The sequence below is a fragment of the Onychomys torridus genome, chromosome 5 (assembly GCF_903995425.1).
Source record: "Onychomys torridus chromosome 5, mOncTor1.1, whole genome shotgun sequence".
NCBI classification, from domain to species: Eukaryota; Metazoa; Chordata; class Mammalia; order Rodentia; family Cricetidae; genus Onychomys; species Onychomys torridus.
Window position 1 is genome coordinate 131,324,028 of NC_050447.1, and position 19,486 is coordinate 131,343,513.

The 19,486-nt window shown below is 39.9% G+C and overlaps 1 protein-coding gene across 3 annotated transcripts in view; it reads right to left on the reverse strand.

Moving 5' to 3' along the window:
• Positions 1-19,486, reverse strand: part of Kif27 (kinesin family member 27) — a 101,465-nt gene that overhangs the window by 21,451 nt on the left and 60,528 nt on the right. For all 3 annotated transcript variants that reach the window (XM_036188365.1, XM_036188363.1, XM_036188364.1), the window contains 3 exons: positions 14,924-15,121; positions 4,507-4,620; positions 2,633-2,809 (listed from right to left, as the gene is read on the reverse strand). In XM_036188365.1, coding sequence (XP_036044258.1) covers positions 2,633-2,809; positions 4,507-4,620; positions 14,924-15,121 — 489 coding nt within the window. The remainder of the gene's footprint in view (positions 1-2,632; positions 2,810-4,506; positions 4,621-14,923; positions 15,122-19,486) is intronic.

Genomic DNA, 19,486 nt, shown 5'->3' on the forward strand with positions numbered 1-19,486 from the left:
ATAAAATGGTTTTAGTCCAGACTGTGTTTTCTTCTAATAGTTTTATAATTTTAGCTCTTATTTGCAGGTCAGTGACATATTTTAATTTTTTTTGTTTCTTTTGTGGCAGAGTATTCTTGTGTAGCCCAGGTTAGCCTTAAACATGATATGTAGCCCAAATGGGCCCAGAACTTCCAGTCATCTTACCTTACCTCAGGAATGCTAGATTTACAGGTGCTAACACCATGTTTGGCTTGAGTTAACTGTATGCAATGCATTTTTCTTTTCTGTCATTTTAGATAAGTATTCAGCCTACCATGGTCCTTGTCTGAAATGCATATCATCAAAGTCTTGTAAATATTCCTCAAACACTAGAAAAAAAGAAATCTTTTAATGCCTTTTTTCTGAAAAGAATCAAGTGGGATAATAGTCTCAAGTCTGTTAAAATTTTCAGTCTGTTAAAAATTTCAAAGTATTAAGGTGGTTTCATTCATTTATACTTCCTATTTATCTCAGTGTGTTCTTGCTTCTTAAAATTACATCTCTCAAGGGTGGAGAGATGCTCAGTGGTTAACACCATGTGCTGTTTTTGTAGAAGCCCCATGTTTGGTTCTGAACACCCTTAACAAGTGGCCCACAACTACCTGTAACTCTAGCTACAACCTTTTCTTCAGGACACCTGCACATACTCCTCAGACAGGTAGACATATGCACCTAATTTTAAGAAACAAAATCTTTGTAAAAAATTACAGCTCTTTAAAATCAGAAAACAGCTGTTTTATGCTTTTTATGCTTTTTCTTCTCCCATCTCATAAAGTAAACTTACTTTAAGAAAATATTTTCCTGCACAGTCCTTTACTTTCTTCTCTCTTTTGTAAATGGAACATATCTTAAAGACCCAGGTAATTTCTTCTATCATTCCCTTGTAATTTTGGTTTGTTAAGCTTTTGCTGTTATTTTGCATATTTTGAGGGATAGTTTCTATAACTTGATCCTGACAGTTTAAGCAGTTACCTAGATGTGCCATCAAGAATCACGTTTGTCAGAGCGGCCACGCAAGCCCTGTATTCAGTGACAACTAGACTAACATGGTGACAGCAGAGTTAATACAGGTCCCGGTGGAGCAATGTTAAGCACACACCATTATCAGTTTGGACTCTCCGGTCTAGATGCTGACTGACATGTGGGCCACTGATCCTTTGTTCTATGACACAAGTGTGGACTCTCTCTGGACCCAATGCCAGCTAAGTGAAATTCTCTTTTCAAATCTGACAAGTCAGCTTCATTTTTAGATGCTATTAGTGAAAGTACATGCAGGTAAGTCAAGAAATAGTCCCTGCTGCTTTCACTTCCACAGTCATTCCTTTCTGAAAATCTGGGACCAAGGCAAACCTGTTCATAAAACAACTTCATGAACAGACTCCTAAGGTCTAAGTCCTACAGGAAAAGTATTTATGACATTACTCAAGTCTTATAATTAAACAAAACAAAACACCTAACTATCATTCTACAATCCTTTTTCTTTTTTATATGAATCTTGTAACCCTCTAATGTTGGGTGGTAGTGACAAGTGGATAACATTTCCAAATGTCCACTGTAGAATACCATGTAGTACAATCTACTTAAAATACCCTCTGACATCACTAATGGAGGGTGACAGGAAGGAGGTGTGGAAGGTCACAGAGCTTCTATTTGGGGGAATGAAAAATTTTTGGAAATATATAGTTGTGACAGTTCAACAACATTGTAGGTATTAATGCCACTGAATTGTAAACTCAAAAAAAAAAAGTCTTTTAACGTAAATTTTAAGTTGACCACAACCATAGGCACATTCCTATAAACCTAGCACCAGATATCGAGGCAGAAGCTCATGGCCAGACCAGGCTACATAGGAGAGACACTGGTAAAGAACAAAACTAAAAGGTAAATCTTATGTTCTGTATATTTTACCACGATATAAAAGTTACTAAGTCATACTTGAAGACTATTGAACATGTTGCCTGAAAGTGGCAATGATTTGGTGTCAATCACTTGATAAAGTAGCAGAAGACACTGAGAATAATAATTTTTCTTTGGCTTTTAACTACAGTTTATCTTTATGTGTCTGTGAACACGTATGTGAACATGTGTTTCATGGCCAGAGGTCAGCATCAGGTGTCTTCCTCAATGGGTTTTGGAGACAGGGTCTCTCAGTGGACCTGGAGCTCAGTGATTTGGCCAAGTTGGCCAGCCAGCCCCAGGATCTCCATCTCCCCCTCCCCAACACAGAAATAACAAGTGCCTGCTCCCATCCCCGACTTTTAATGTGGGTTCTTGAGATCCTAACTCAGGGCCTCACCCTTGGATGAGAAGCAAATTACTAAGGTTGTGATTTACCTTTTAATTTTCTAATTTTTATATGTTTATCGGTGTTTTGTCTGAATGTATGTCTGTGTTCCATGTGCATGCCTGATGCCCAAGGAGGCCAGAAGAGGATCCCCGGGACAGGAGTTGTATATAAGTGGTTATGAGCTTCCATGTGTGTGCTGGGATCAAACCTAGGACCCCAGAGGGGCAGCTAGTGCTCTTAATCACTTAGCCATTTATCCAGCTCTGGATTTACCTTTTAGACAGAAAATATCCTGGAAGCAGAATAAAGTGACAAACAGGATACCTGACTAGAGTGCAGCTTCTTATTTTCCAGGTGGCTCTTCTCCTGTAGCAGGGCTTCCTTTTTAGAGACGATGGCTTCACGTTTCTTCAGGTCTTCTTCCAGCATCTCTAGTTCTTGGCGTTGGTTCAAAACTTTCTCTACTTCTTCATCTAACCATTTCTTTTGCTCATCCAATTTCTACATTAAAAGAAATACTGTGGTTTGTTTCTCCCCTACCATAAAGACTCTTATCATCTTAAATGGCTGAACTTTAAAAAAAATGAACATTAAAATTATTAGAGCAATTCATCTTCCCATTTGGCTCTGATGACTCTGGTTAACATGTTGCTGTGTTGTTTTGTAGAGAGTTAAAATTTATTACCCTACAGTGTTACACTTAAGCTATTTTTGCTGGCAAAGACATCACAATTTTCCCTATATCTATTAAAACCAGGCTGGTATCTTCACATGCTATAGAGGTCATGCTTCCACCATGGCTCTCTGTAAGCTGCCGTCCTCCAACCTGAGCTACTTGAAAGACTCCATGAGCAGCACTTTTCAGCTCTCTATGATTAATTTCTGACGTGCTGCCTGGCCTGCAAATGGTATCTGATACAAGGTCAAATGAGTAAGTAAATAAATGCCTTATTCAATCATCCAATGAAATAAATACTCCACAAAAAAACAAATCCACTTTATAGATTGTTAACTTCAAATACTGCAAAGTACAATGAAAGGGTGGGAGGATATACAGAGTCTGTTAGTATCCTGCTAACACAACCAGAAGCAAGTCATATATAAATAAAAAATGACTAAATACATCCTGCCACAAGCACACTGAGATGTCATTAAAAGCACTAAAACAACAACTAAATAGAAAAGTCAACACAGCACAGAAAGAACTAGAAATCTATATTAAGAGAGTGAGAAAGTAGACATGGTGTCCCCAGCCTGTAACCCTGCACTCCAGAAATTTTCAGAGTAATCTAGGCTTACCTGAGACCCTGCCACAAAACAACAACAAACAGAAATTAGGCAATAAAAATGCACGAGAAAAGAGAGCAGAGTAGCCAAGGCAACAAAGGTGCAAAGCCAGTTACTCTTCCAACAGACCTGTGAAGTCTGATCTTATGAGTATTGTCAGTCCACCCAACACTGAGTGGGAAGTGTTCAAATACTTCAGTTTAGCCTAGACCTAGGAAAAGGCCTTAGGAAATCCATAATTAAGTTAATATTTACTGCACTTCTCAACTGTGAGTGGGGTTTTCAGAAGACAAAAAAACAACTACAATTGTTGAAAATATTTCTGAGTGCAAATGGTATTTGTGGGAATACATCCATACTCTAAATGTCACTATTAAAGTATGTAAAATGTAATTATTTTTCAAAATTTAAATAGATGTATCTGTATTCTGAATATGATTACAATTTTAAGTGCACTGTTTTTCTTAAATAAATATTTTCAATTTCTTTGACCTTTGAAATTAGTTTATAGGTTGTGGTTTGATTTTTTAAAAATATGACACTGAAATACTCTTTAATATGTTATAGTACATACATAATTTGATTCTGTTTGAATGCAGAGTTCTAGATTTTAGAAATATACCTGTCTCTCTGAGAATAAATCTATCTGTAATGGGAATAAATATAATCTAGTATTTTAACATGTATTCCATACAATATTCAAATAAGTCATTTCTGCCAACATAAGATAACACATTTCTGGATGAGAAATAATTTAATAAAATTTTTTGAAAGAAATACAGGACATTTTACAAACAAACAACAAAAAACTAATATCTGAAGATTTTATTCAGAATCTGCTATTTTTAACCTATACTTAGACTCTCATCAAAATTGAAGATCATTAGAAACACTGAACAGAGCTGACCAACCTGGAGTTGGTCCACACTTCTAAAAGGACCTTTTCTTCTGTTCGAGTTAAACCCATCGAGATCTTCAGCCTTTGGGTTCAGCCCTTCTCCTTGTCCTGTTTTTAACTGCAGCTCCTGCATACAGAGAAATTAAAAAGGCCTTACTCACTTTCACTACCTGCTACCGTCACTCATTAAATATGCAGATGACCATTCTTTCTCTGTTCTCTCCTCTTCCCTTCTCCCACTACCCCTTTCCTTTTCAATGCTAGGTTAGACCCCAGAGCCACATGCCTGCCAAGTGTGCTCTGTTGAGTTTACTCCCACAGCCTCTGAATCATTTTCTTAGCATTCACACTCCTTGTTACAAGAGCAAAAATAACTTTAAGGCAATAAAGTCAGTTTACTAACAAAACTGAATCTTTTTCATTACAAATTTGTAATGTATTTGTATTACAAATTTCCCTGTGTTCTTCTTTTCTACCTTTCTGAGATTGTGACCCTTACAGTCACCCATGATACTTACCTGCCATAGATGTATCTGAACTTATTATAGTAGAAATGCAAGTTTCCAGTGCAGAATAATTCTCGGGCTGGAACAATAGCTTGATAATTAAGAGTGGGTGCTCATCTTGCAGAAGACCTGAGTTGAGTTCCCAGAACCCATGTCAGTTGGCTCACAACCACTATAACTCAAGCTCTGGGGGATCAGATGTCTCTGATCTCTGTGGGACCTGTGCTCATATGCACATACACACATACATATACAAAATTTTAAATAATGAGTATTTTTAAAATGAGGGCCTATAGCTTAAGATCAGACAGAACAAAGCGTTGAAAAGAGCAGTCTCTAACTTCATTAGCTTCTTTTACATCTTAAGGACTGAATCAAGAAGCCCAGTGCTCATGGTATTCCCCACTACTGACACCTGGAGTCAGGAAGGGGTGGGATAAAATGGTTCCCATGTGCTGGACGGTAACTAAGGAGGAGAGGTACAGGGAGGAAGAGACTAAGGGCCTGGCCTTGACTTAAGAGACCTAAGGATTATTTACATTTTCAGAGTAAGATTTGAACAAATATTAGGTTAAATATGGGTTTGTTACTGGTCAACGACGGTAAGTATAGAGGCTGAAAGTGTCGTTACTTCCATAGCAATTCCACCTCATAATTTTTCACCTACTGATTTCAATCAGTTAAGGCTTGTGCTGACCTGAGCATAATTTATGCCTATAATCTTGCTACTTGGAAGGTTGAAATAAGAGGATCACATGTTTGAGGCCAACCTAGACAACAATAGTGTGTGTGTGTGTGTGTGTGTGTGTGTGTGTGTGTGTGTGTGTGTATTTTTTAAGTGAACCTTTAATCCCAGCTCTAGGGAGGCAGAGGCAAGCAGATCTCTGTGGTGAATTCAACCTGGTTTTATACATAGTGAGTTGCAGGACAACCAGGGATACATAGTGAGATACTGTATAAAAAGAGTATGGGGCATAGTAGCAGCACACACCTGTCCCCTGACCCTCAGCCATGAATTTGAGACCATAATTGAGCTACATATTGAGATCATGTCACAAAGACAAACAAGTAGAGAAAGGAATCAAAAGTGTGTGTGTGGGGGGGGGCTTTTATTAGTATAATTTTACTTCATTTTTCTGCTAGTTTATGTCTTACAAAAGCATTAGGCTATGACAAATGTATAAGGGAGTAAAAACTGCTTCTCAAAGATCATTTCAGGAGTGTTATCACAAAAGAAGCAAATAGATCTGAGTTCTGGGCGTGAAATGATCAAGCAGAAACAACAAAGATCTGTGCTGCAACTGGCCTCTCCTGAGTTCTGGCACAGACAGGGTAGGAAAGGGCTCAGGGGAGCAGAGGGGTCTAACCCTGGGGGATAGGGTTGCTCAGCCTCTATGAAGGAGCAGACAGGCACAGTTAGGAGTCACTGACAGACTTCTTGGTACCATTTGGTGTGTATTCTGTGTGGAAAAGCATGCAGGCTAGTCATTAAAGACAAACAAGGACACAAAGTTGAAGGCAAGGAAAGACTGGGCTAACAAATTAGATAAAAAGACTCAGTGGCCTCGACACAGTCTATAATATCATTGGAGAAAAGATGAAATTAAAGCATTGTCATGCTCTAAAGCAGAGCAGCCTGTAAGTTACTCCAGCCAGGGGCCCATCATCAAGAGCCAGGGCTAACAGGTTAAGGCAGGCCAGATTCTAGTCAGCAGTATCTTCAACTCTGTGGATGCAGCAGGAAATCCACACACTCAGGTAGCAGATACAGAGATGCCATCGAGGGCAAGAAATATAGGGAAGGTGATGGACTAGACCTTCTTATTCCAGAGAACTAAGAATTATATAAAGGAAATGCTTGTGGACAAATGTTTGTAAGTTCTTACCTTGTTTCCAGCATTAGTGTAGCATGGACGGTGGTGCAAAGCTGAGCTCTCAGAGAACCTCCCCTTTGGCTCTAGTCATAATTTACCCTGTCACACCCCAGGAATTCCAGGACACTGAAAGAAGCTTCCTTTGAGCAAAGGCACCTTAACCTGGGAGGTGAACCTATACTATACCTATTCATCTCTCCTATATGCTACTTTAGAAACTACTGCCTTTTTCTTATAACTGTAATTCCTGTCACAATACAAAATAATGGTGAAACTGGCGCCTGTGCCAGACTTGAAACAAACCAACCACTTATTAAAGTATTTAACTGTTGCAGAATATTTGTACACTGTGTGAAGATGTGTTGCTGTGATTGGTGTAATAAAAAGCTGGATGGCCATTAGCTAGGCACGAGGTATAAGTGGGACTTCTGGGTACAGAGAAACTGGGAAGAAGAATCTAGGCATGTAGGAGACACCAAAAGATGCAGAACAAGTCGAGTATAGAAATGGAGAAGAGGGTAAAAACAAGCCACATTGTAGAATGCAGATTAATTTAAGTTGTAAGAGCTAGTTGGGGACAAGCCTAAGATAAAGGACAAGTTTTCATGATTAAATAGAAGTCTCCATGTTGTTATATGTAGGCTGGTGATCCGAAAATAGTCCAACAAGAAAGCTTTCTACATTTAACCCTTTCAATGACACCATGAGAACAGTACTACTGTAAACTCCATGTCAGAAGCAAACAGGTGCTGATAAGTAAAAAGCCCAGTATCGCAACACAACCCATGATTTTAGAGATTCTCCCTTATTTCTCTTCCTAAGCTCAGTATGGTGCTTATGACTGTAACCAAAGCACGCTGGAGGCCTGGGTAGAAGGAACACATGTTCTAGGCCAGCCTAAGTGACAGAGACATACTCTGTCTCAAAGCCAAACAAAACCTAAATCTTAGCCATAAAGTTGTGGTTCAGGCATCCAGTGCATGACTCATACACAAAAGACCCTGGGTTCCTACTCTAGTGTGCCCAAGACAAAACAGAGAAGAAGAGCCCATGAACAAGCCATTCTATGCTCTGGATGGTTTAGAAAAGTATAAAGTAGACAAACAGACTAAAAGTTATCTCCAAACAAATGCCAAGGTATTCTTTTGGACTGAGCATGATTCTCTGTTTTATAGGAAGGAATATAATGTTACTACATTTGGAGTAATCTGTTTCTTTGTCTGGAAAACCTATACTGAACAATTGTTGCAAAGAGTGTGAAAGTTTAAGTTATAGGTAGAGTTGCATTTCAACAGTTTATAGCATAGATTTAGACAGCACTATGTCTGAGCTAAGCCATGGCCTGTGTTACACAAAACTCCAAACCATAGTCTGACAGGCAGGTCTGATCCTTATACCAATGGAAGAATGTAGACCAAGACTCAGAGTTGCTTACAACAGAGACTGTGGTGATATATTGTGTATCCTAATAAAGCTTGCCTGAAGATCAGAGGATGGAACAAGCCTCTGGATTAAACATAGAAGCCAGGCAGTGGTGGCACACACCTTTATTCCTAGCACTCAGGAGGCAGAGATCTGTCTGGATCTCTGTGAGTTCAAAGCCACCCTGGACTACATGAGATTGACTCAGTCTAGGAGAGAAACAGAGCCAGGTAGTGGTTTAATTCCAGTACTTGGGAGTCACATGCCTTTAATCCCAGCACTTGAAATATCATGCCTTTGCTTGGGAAGCACACATGCCTTTAATCCCAGGAAGTGAGGGCCTGGCAGAGAAAAGTATATAAGGCATGAGGAAACAGGAACTAAAAGGCTTTTTCAGGCTGAGGAGTCCTAGAGGTAAGAGATTGCTGATCTTTCAGAATTTACCCCAATAGCTGGTACTGTTTTTGTTTTTTGTTTTTTGTTTTTTAAATTAAAAGACCGTTTAGAATTCAAGCAACACAGACAGAATTAGAAACACTACAAACTAGCAATTGACATTCCCAAGGATGGAAGATAACATTCACTCACAGGCGGTATCCAGGGACAGTTAGAGAGCAGCTGCCCTATGAGGTGGTGGGTAATGGCAAACACTAATTTCAGTAGCAAAGGAAGAAAGAAAGGGAATTGTAGAAAAGTGAACAGTAGAGAAAGTGTAGAATGTATCCTGGGGGGCTTGTCCCTGACTGGGGTGTCTTCTTCCTTGTTAAGGACAAACACAGGCCACAGAATGACAGAGTAGGACAAAAGGAAAGCCCCAGAAACTGCACACAGATAATTCTAAAGGAGAGTGAGAAAAAGTAGAGAGGAAGGGAGGGAGAGGGGAGGGAGGGGGAGGGAGGGGGAGGGAAGGAGGAAGGGAGGTACTTGCAGCAGCTACACTGGCAGAGGGAAGGATGCCAGGAAAATCCTCTCCTCTCAGCACCCAAACAGCATTGGCAAGCAGCAAGTTGGCAGCTAGACAGGTTAAGAGGTAACAATCCCTCCTGGGATGCCTCACTATGAAAACCCAAAGCAAATGCCACAGTGCTATATTCTGAGATTTGAGCTGGACAATATCTCTAACTAAAGAGGGAAAATTTGAACCACAGTATTCCATGAGGTGGGGATCCAACCTAGGCTAGGGATCCCAATGGCCCACAGAAACAGGCACTGCACCCATACTAGGCTATACTAGGGACCACACAGAAGAAGGCCCAGCACCCATGCTCACATGAAGAATTCAACAGTCAGGGCCAGCACCAGAGCACAGCAAGGGACAAACACAGACGATGCACACAGTCTTTCCTTCATGTCCACACCTCCCTCATTTAATATCGACCTGCAAAGTCAGCAGACCAGTTGTGTTTACCCTCTTTACTCTCCTCCCTCTTTTTCTGACAGGCTGTCACCTCCCAGGTGCTGGGCTGTTCTGGTGTCTGACCTCTGCCTTCCCACCTTTAGCTGCCTTGTCATCTCTCATCCCTTCTTTTTACTTCTCCCTCTTTACATTCTCCTCTGTTCTAACACTATCCCTGAATCCTGTCTTCTGTGCCCCCTATCCCTGGGAACCAGGATTGAATATGTTGTGCTACCTTGTGCCTGTACTCTTCCAAATCTCTGGAGTCCAAGAGCTAAGCTTTTTGAGGCAGGATATCAATCTGTAGCCTATTTTAACCTTGAAATTGCAATCCTCCTGCTTCAGTCCCTTAAATATGGGAATTCCAAGCCTGATCTATCAGATCCAGCTTACTCTAAATACAACATTCTTTAACTGTCATCAGTAATCTACCCACTGGATGTCTAGACTTACTCATCCAGCTTTGTACCCTTTAACCAACATTCCTCCATTTCCCAATCCAAACTCAGTTTTGACAACATCCTCTTTAGTTCCATCAGGAAGAAAGAATATTGTCCTCAACAGATGACGCTGATACAACTGCAATTCTATATGCAAAAGAATGAAGCGAAGCCCATGTATCACACCACATAGGAAAACTGACACCAAGCAGATTAACAATCTGACTGTATCAGCTACAACCATACAACTTCTATGAGTAAATACTGGCAAAGTTCTTCATAACCTTGGACTTGATAGCAAAAGCAATAGATAAAGTGGGCTTCAAAATTTGAAGCTTTTGTGCATCAAAAACATTACAATGATGTAATGAGGATGCAGCTCAATTGGTGGAGGTCCAGGCTAGGATGCAGGAAGTCCTGAGTTAGGTCCCCAGCACCACATAAACTGGACATGGTTGTGCATGCCTATAATCCCAGCACTCAGGGAATGGAGCCTATATGACCAGAAGTTCATCAAGGCCATCTTTCATTACATAATGAGTTGGAGGCCAGGCTGAACTATATGAGACCTTATCTCAAAAAAAAAAAATAGCATTATACCCCATATTATTGGACCTTTCAACACCCTACCATGGAAAGGGGAGGGACTCATGGAATCCTACATCCACCAAAGATTTATAAGCAGCTAACAGTTGACGGGAGGGAGAAACCTTTCTTCAGTGGTATAGCCATAGGTAATGAGTACATGCTCCTGTATACAACTCAAATGAATCACTTGGTAACAACAAAAAAAGACACGAAAACAGGATCAGAGTGAAGTGAGATTGGAAGGGAAAGAGAAGTAATAGGAGTGAGATGAGGTAAAAGGGTAGCAGGGGGAGCAGGGAGACATCCAAATACTATAGGTTCATGTATGAAAATGTCACAGTTACCAACCCCACATCTGACAGAGGGCCAATAGCCACTATACATAAAGAACTCAAGAAACTAGACATCAACAAACCAAATAATCCAATTTAAAATGGAGTACAGATTTAAACAAAGAATTCTCAACAGAGGAATCTCAAATGGCTGAGAAACACTTAAAGAATGTTCAATCTTTTTAGCCACCAGGGCAATGTAAATCAAAACGACTCTGGGATTCCACCTTACACCTGTCAGAATGGCTAAAATCAAAAACACAAGTGACAGCTCATGCTGGAGACTTACTCAAGTATGTTCATAGCAGTTTTATTCATAATACTCAGAAACTGGAAACAACCTAGATGTCTCTCAACTAAAGAATAGATAGGGGATTTAGCTCAGTGGTAGAGTGCTTGTCTAGCAAGCGCAAGGCCCTGGGTTCGATCCTCAGCTCAAAAAAAAAAAAAAGAAAGAAAAAAAAGAATAGATAAATAAAATCTGGTGCATTTACACAATGGAGTATTGCCCAGCTGCTAAAAAATGACCACATAAAATTTGCAGACAAATGGTTGGAACTAGAAAAAAAACATCCTGAGTGAGATAACCCAGACCCAGAAAGACAAACATGGTATGTACTCACTTATAAGTGGATATTAGCTGTTACGTAAAGGATAATCATGCTATATAATCCACAGATCCAGAGAGTCTAAGTAACAAGGAGGACTCAAGGGGGGATGCATGGATCTCCCTGGGAAGGGGAAATAGAAGAGATATCGAGGGTAGACTGGGTTGAGTGGGAATGGGAACTGGAGGGATTGGGTGGGGGATGGAGGAAGAGAGTACTGGGAGAGAAGACTGGAACTAAGGAGGCACTTGGGGGGCCAATTTGGAAACCTAAAACAGTGGAAACCCCCTGGAATCTACAAGGATGACCCTATTGAAGACTCCTAGTAAGGGGGGATATGGAGCCTAAACTGACCGTCTTCTGTAACCAGGAAAAGGTTTCCAGTGGTGAGACTGGGACATCAACCTACCCACAAAACCTTCAACCTACAACTTGTCCTGCCTGCAAAATATTCTGGGGTAATGGTGGTACAAAACTTGTGGGAGTGGCCAACCAATGACTGGTCCAACTTGAGGCCCACACCACAAGAGGGAGCCCATGTCTGACACTTCCTGGAGGGCCAGGAACCAGAGGCTGGATATCTCAGGGACCTAGGATAGAACTAAACACTGACAAAAAAAAGAGTCAATGAAATGATTCCTAGTGCTATTCTATTATACTCGTAGACTGGAGCCTAACCCAACCATCATCAGAGAGGCTTCCTCCACCAAATGATGGGAGCAGATGCAGGGATCCACAGCCAAACATTAGGCAGAGCCAGGGGAACCCTGTGAAAGGAGAGGAAGGATTGTGGGAGCCAGAGGAGTCAAGGACACAAGAACATGGTCCAAAGAATCAACTAACCAGGGCTCACAGGGGCTCACAGAGACTGGAGAGATAATCACGGAGCCTGCATTGGTCTGAGCTGGGTCCTCTGCATCTATGTTATGGTTGTGCAACTTGGTGTTCTTGTGGGACTCCCAGTAGTGGAAGAGGGGGCTGTCTCTAACTCTTTTGCCTGCTTTTGGGACCCTCATTTTCCTCATACAGCTAAATATGAGGGATGTGCCTAATCTTATCATAACTTGTTTTGTTTGCTATCCCTGGGAGACCTGCTCTTTCTGAAGAGAAATGGAGGATGGATCTGGGGGAGCTGGGGGAGCTGGGGGCAGGGGCTGAAGGAGTACAGAAACTACACTTGGGATGTAATGTTTAAGATAAGAATAAATAAAAAAGAAAACATCATGATAAGTCTATTCTGTGTTACTGGTAGGAATGCAAAATGATGCTACAGAAAACCAACTACTGGTAGCTCCTCAAAAAGCTAAAAGAACTTAAACACTTGTAAATTAAAAAGGCAGCAAACACCATGCCAATGTTCTTAGTAGCATTATATATAATAGTAAAATGTACACCATAAGCATCTACTGATGGATAAAAATTTAAAAATGATTAAATAGGCCAGGCATGGTGGCACACATCTTTAATCCCAGCCCTCAGGAGGCGGAGGCAGGTGGATCTCTGTGAGTTCCAAGCCTGGTCTACAGAGTGAGTTGCAGGACAGCCAGGGCTACATAGAGTAGTATCCTGTTGAGGGGAGGTGGAGATGGAGTCTTGCTATGTTGCCCAGGCTGGCTTCAAACTGTCAAGAAACCACCCTATCTCAGTGTCAGAAGCTAGCACTACACACAGATGCTACTGCACTCAATGTCCCAGTGAGGAGAGTGAGGTTCTGACAAATCCTAAAAACACCAATGAACTCTGAAAACACGCACTTATGTAAATAAGCCAGATGCCAACGGATGAATTATTCCACTTACAAGACATACAGAGAAAATGAAATTCACAGAGAAGAAATATTAGAGCTTATCAGAAGCTGAAGGAAAGTGGGGACAGAGAATTATTATTAATAGTTATGGTGTTTCTCTTTGAAGTCTTGGAAATGTTTTTAAAACTATGATGGCTTCACCTCACTGTGAATATAATTAATGCCACAGAATTTAACATTTATAAGGGTTAGATGGTAAGTTTTATATTCTATATATTTTGTCATACTTTATGAAAATTTACGGCTAACAAGCTGGCTTGATAGGTGCTTGTCACCAAGCCTAATGTCAGGAGTTTGATTCACAGAACACACATGAGGAGAAGTAGAAGGAAAGAACAGACTCCTACACCTTGTTCCATGACCTCTACACATGCACTCTGTGGCACATGCACACCCACACATACACACACATACAGAAAAATAAGTGCAAAAATGAAAATTCAAAAATTATAATAAAAATAAAATTTAATGATCTATCAAAACCCATTGTAAAGAAATTATATCCCAATAAAAAATTTTACAATAACCAAAAAATTTAAGAATGGGCAAATACTTAAGTTCCATAATTAGGTTCTGTGTTGGATTTTAAATAGTCTGAAAGCAGATTACAACCAATGTTAAAATATACCTAATCTGGGGGTGCTGACAATGGAGGAAGCTATGTGTTGCAGCAACGGATAGTATCTTTTGTTTCCCAAGACTCTAAAACCACTCTAGAAAGAAGTCTTAATTTAAAAAAAAATCCTAGGGAGTTTCTAATTGTGCTGCAACCTTGGGCTCTGCTCACTGTTTCAGCAGAACAAGCCTGGCACACACAGCTAGAAAGTACTTTTAGGACTGTCCACTTCTTTCCCAAAGAGTCCTGGGAGCTAAGTTTGATGAGGGCAACTTTAGAGAAGACTAAACAAATCAAGAGGGCAAATGCTTTTCTCCACACATCTCATGCAGGAATAGATAAAGTTGGGGTTGAACACATGCCAGCCCGGCTCCAGATCCCATGCTGACCCCTGTTCCTTTTCAGCTCTCCACTCCATATACCCACTGGGTGCACAGACTGGTCATTTGCACATTGAAGGGGATGCCACCACTCCACCTGGAACTTCTCCCACACAGCAGCAGGAACAATGGGTGGCAAAGCATTCTGAAAATGAGCAATCCTTTACAAATGATACTGTGTAGAAAGTGAGCTTTATAAGCTTAAACATTTGACATCCTTAAAGATCTGAGTTTTTATCATTTTGACTTATTGTGATGTCAGAACCTTCAAGAAAGTACTCAGAGTTGAGTAAACAGGTTTTACTATGTGGCTGAGCAAAGCTTTGCAGGAATAAGGACAGTATTGAGATACAAGCAAGGTGAGAGACACAGCACAGAGCAGCTGAATGAGGCACGGGCTGCTTTAGCCTGAGTGTTCACCATTTCATACAATGCTAAGCAGGAAGTATGGACAGTATTACTTTGATTTTTTGCTGGTCTCTCTTAATCTCTGCATCCAGGTGCTTCTTTTTCTCGCTCTCTTCGAGGAGCCTTCTCTGTAGTTGCATTTTCTGGTATTTCAGGTGATCCACATTCTGCTCCAGCTCACTGGCACGCTTCTCGTTCTGGATGGACAGTGATGCCAACTTCTTACTATCCTGCTGCTTCTTTTGTAAGACCTGGAATCACATGGAATATTCCAGAATGAGAAAGATTATTTCTCTCATTTCCTGTGGTGATATATTGTGTACTCTAATAAAATTTACCTGAAGATTAGAGGACAGAACAAGCCACTAGATTAAACACAGATGCTAGGCTGTGGTGGCACACACCTTTAACCCTAGTACTCAGGAGGCAGAGATCTGCCTGGATCTCTGTGAGTTCAAAGCCACCCTGGACTATATGAGATTGACTCAGTCAGTCTAGGAGAGAAACAGCCGGGCAGTGGTGGCACATACCTTTAATCCCAATACTTGGGAAGCACACACACTTTTAATGGCTGGGGCAGAGAAAGGTATATAAGGCATGAAGATACAGGAACTAAAGGCTGTTTCAGGCTGAAGAGTCCTAGAGGTAAGATGTGGCAGTGGCTTGTTCCTTTGTCTCTCTGATCTTCAGTCAAAGTTTATTAGGGTACACAATATATCACCATAATTTCCAAATAACAATATTCAGTGGTAAGGGTGGCCAATTTTTTATCTACATTTATTTTTGATAGACTCACCAACACGTTTACTTTTCTACCCTCCTTTTTAAAAATTTTGAGATAGGATCTCTCACTTCTAATTTTGTAATTAAAGAAAACATCGTACTTTCATCAGATATATAAAGAATGATGAAACCTGCATTGACAATCAGAGGAAATAACCTCTTCTGCATTTTTATGAGGAATTCTAATTTAAAGTATATATGGCATGAAGTATTCTAGTTACTACCTAGTCTGCAAGCCCCTTGCACACAAACATAGACACAGTCTCTCTTTCTGTCTCTCTGTCACACACACACACACACACACACACACACACACACACACACACACACAGAGGCACAGAGGCTCACACCTATAATCTCAACACTGAAAAGGCTGAGGCAGGATGATCACAAATCCCAGGCCAGCCTGGGCTACAGAGTGAGGCACTGTCTCAAACACACACAATGTATGTGTGGTATGTATGTGTGTGTATAATTAGAACAACACAAACTGAGTTTTTATATAAATTATGTTATCCTAGACTTCATAGCTACCTGTCCTGTTCTGTGACACAAATGATTCATGACAAGTTCATCAGAGGTAAAGAGCCATATGCCTGGAAATGGATCCCCTCCCTTTTCTATGGACCCTGGAGGTCTAAAACTTCTTGCTTTGTATATGACTACACAATATTCCACTCTTATTTTTCTGATTCAACTGGATGAACCTTTGAATAAATTTGAATAAAACTGGTCATCTCCCCTGAAAGTGCATTTCGCCTATAATTATCTGTTAGCAGCACTACAACATGCCCACATTTTCCAAGTGTCTGTAGTAATATTAAACACCAGCATGTTACAAGCTAACCCCAGTCAAACAAAGCACACATGTAAGAACCACTTGTATCACAGCACTGTGAGAAGCTCAGGGGAGGTAGTGGTGGCTATCCTAGTTTCAGAAGGCAAAACAGAAGGATGACCACAAATTCAAGTCCAGCCTGTTCTCCATAGGAAATTCCAGGCTACCCAAGGTTACAAAGCAAGAATATCTCACAAACAAACAAACAAACATTAAGGAAGTTATTAATGAATTATGCAGGTCATAAGTAATTACTATCTTTATTATAGCAATAGATTGTTAACATAAACATATTTTGTTCTAATTTAAATATCCATGGAAATACTGCCGCTTATAGCAGTGCTATGCAAAGTCAGTCTATGGACCAGCATTAGTCAGACTGTTGCCTACACGGCGACACATACGATTAGACTGAGGTAATGTTATTTCCATGCAAGACATCTTGTTTACTTCAGAGAATAGTCCAGGATGGGCTTGAACTCATAATCCTCAGCTCTCTAAATGCTGGGAGTATAGGAGTGTGCCATCTTACCAGCTCCTTAAAGAATTTTCCTTATATATAGTTTTTGAAATTAAAATAGAATTACATTGTTTCCTTCCCTTCCCTCCTTCACCTTCTCTGCACTCCCCCAATCTCTCTCAAATTAATGGTCTCTATTTCTTTAATTGCTGTTACATATGTGTGTGTGTGTGTGTGTGTGTGTGTGTGTATTCCTAAATATTTAAATACAACTGTTCAGTCTATATAATGTTACTTGTTTGTATATGAAGTTGACTACCTGTTAAAAATTAAGTTTTGGGCTGGAGAGATGGCTCAGAGGTTAGGAACACTGGCTGTTCTTCCAGAGGTCTGAGTTCACCTAGTATTGGATGGCCAATTGGAGGAATCTTCCCTAGAAAAGACCATTTCTGCCATTCTCGGTCATGCAAGACTTTTTGATGAAGGAAACTGCACTGACTCACTGTATTTCATTGCAAATCATGAACTAACACTGTGCACATAGGTCCCATCAGCTTGGAGCCCAAAGCCCTTGGCAGTTTTTCATATTGCAATTGTAAGATGGCTTTGCCACTTACCATGATAACAGAAAAATTAACAATGCTAGCAATGCTGAGTGTTTTTCATATAGTATTAAATATCAGTGTGCAGCCTAATGAACTTATTTAAAAATCAATGAAGGCTGTCACTGTATTTTACATTTATTCTACAGAGGCTCAGAAGTACACCTTTATCAGCATTATAGTATTAATGCAGAATATAGCTCTCTACAAAGATAAAAAGTTTTCATAACTTTAAAAATTAAGTTTTGGGCTGGAGAGATGGCTCAGAGGTTAGGAACACTGGCTGTTCTTCCAGAGGTCCTGAGTTCAATTCCCAGCACCCACATGGTGGCTCACAACCATCTGTAATGAGATCTGGCTCCCTCTGCAGGCATACATGCAAACAGAACATTGTGTACATAATAAGTAAATAAATCTTTTTAAAAAAATTAAGTTTTAAAATGGAAACTATTTCATTGGAATAAAAACACTAATATTTCAATATTCTAAGACACACATTAGAGTACTGAAAACTAGTATCACCATTTTGCAACTTGAGATGAGTCACTTAACTTTGTTTCTTTCTTTGTAATGTAAAAATATCTACCGCCAAGGGTGGTGATTAACTGATACATATTTATATCGGGTTTATACAGGGCATGTTGAAGACACTGAGCAGACGGTTATTACATCCCAACGTGCCTGCAGATGTCAAAAGCACAAGATCTTCTAAAAGAGCGTACTTTGTTTCAGCCCTCCTCAGTCAGATGTTTTTTCCGAGGTTCAGTCTGTGTCTTTTTTCTTTCCTTTTCAGTACTATGAGCAAAAACTAATATACAGCGGAAAACAGGAAAAATAAAATATGTTCACCTATTCAGAGCTCTAGTATTTTTTTTTAGTAGAACTATGTAATTTTTTTTATTTATTTCAACAAGATAAAGGTCTGTTGCCACCTCTCTAGTATGTCAGGTTGTATCACTGTTGGAGATGCAGAGGTAGCCAGACCAAAAGAGTCCTTCCTTCTGAAGTTTCTAGTACTACCGTAAACATCCTAAAAACAAAACAAAACAGTAATAAAGTGACACAGAAATGATAAAAAGGTAGATTATTGAATCTACTGTTAATCTCAAAATACTTTATATTTTGGTTTACTGATATAAATTAAGGTCAATTTTGTTATACTGTATGTATATTTCTACTCTTTTTTAGGGTATTATGTTTATGCAGATCATTTAAAAATGTAGTATATAGTTAAGAAATTTGGATTAAAAGTCATCTATAATAGCATACTTATAATCATGTTAGGTATGTTTTTAAGGTCACACAGAGATATATTTTAGATGGCTAGATAATCTTCAAAGACCTACTGAATATGGCATTTAAAATGTTTTAAGAACTTAGACTTTTCTCGACAATGAGACACATCTGCTCCTGGCATCACCAATTACTTCCAAAGAATGATGGGCATCAAAGAAGCTCCTTATGGAGTTTGCTTTCAATGTGCCAAGGCTAGCCATTTGGGCAAGAAACTGCTCTTGCCTGGACTGTTTGACAGTATGCTGTATAAACGGGACATGCAGGACCCACAGGAAAATGACTGCTGAACTTGCCAAAAAAACTTCAGGTTTCCTGCTTCATGAAAGAGTCAGCCAGATATTCTGCAGGACACAGAAGAAAGTGACTGATGAATCTGGCCAAAATAGGTGAGACAGTCTTTCAAATTTCCTGCTTCACTGAGAAATCTGCCAGATACTCTAGGCCTGTAGGCTGAAGTTGGATACTCCAATGTTACAGAAGAACTTTGGGTGACAACCAGGCAGCCAGATGTCTCTGTCATTTCTAGAGTTTTGGAAGTTGCTTACAATGCAGTTCCTGTTTACTCAGGTAATATTACATCCTTCTGGGGTCTTTGATGGAGTTGAAGACTAGACAGTTATAATTATAGTTTTACTTA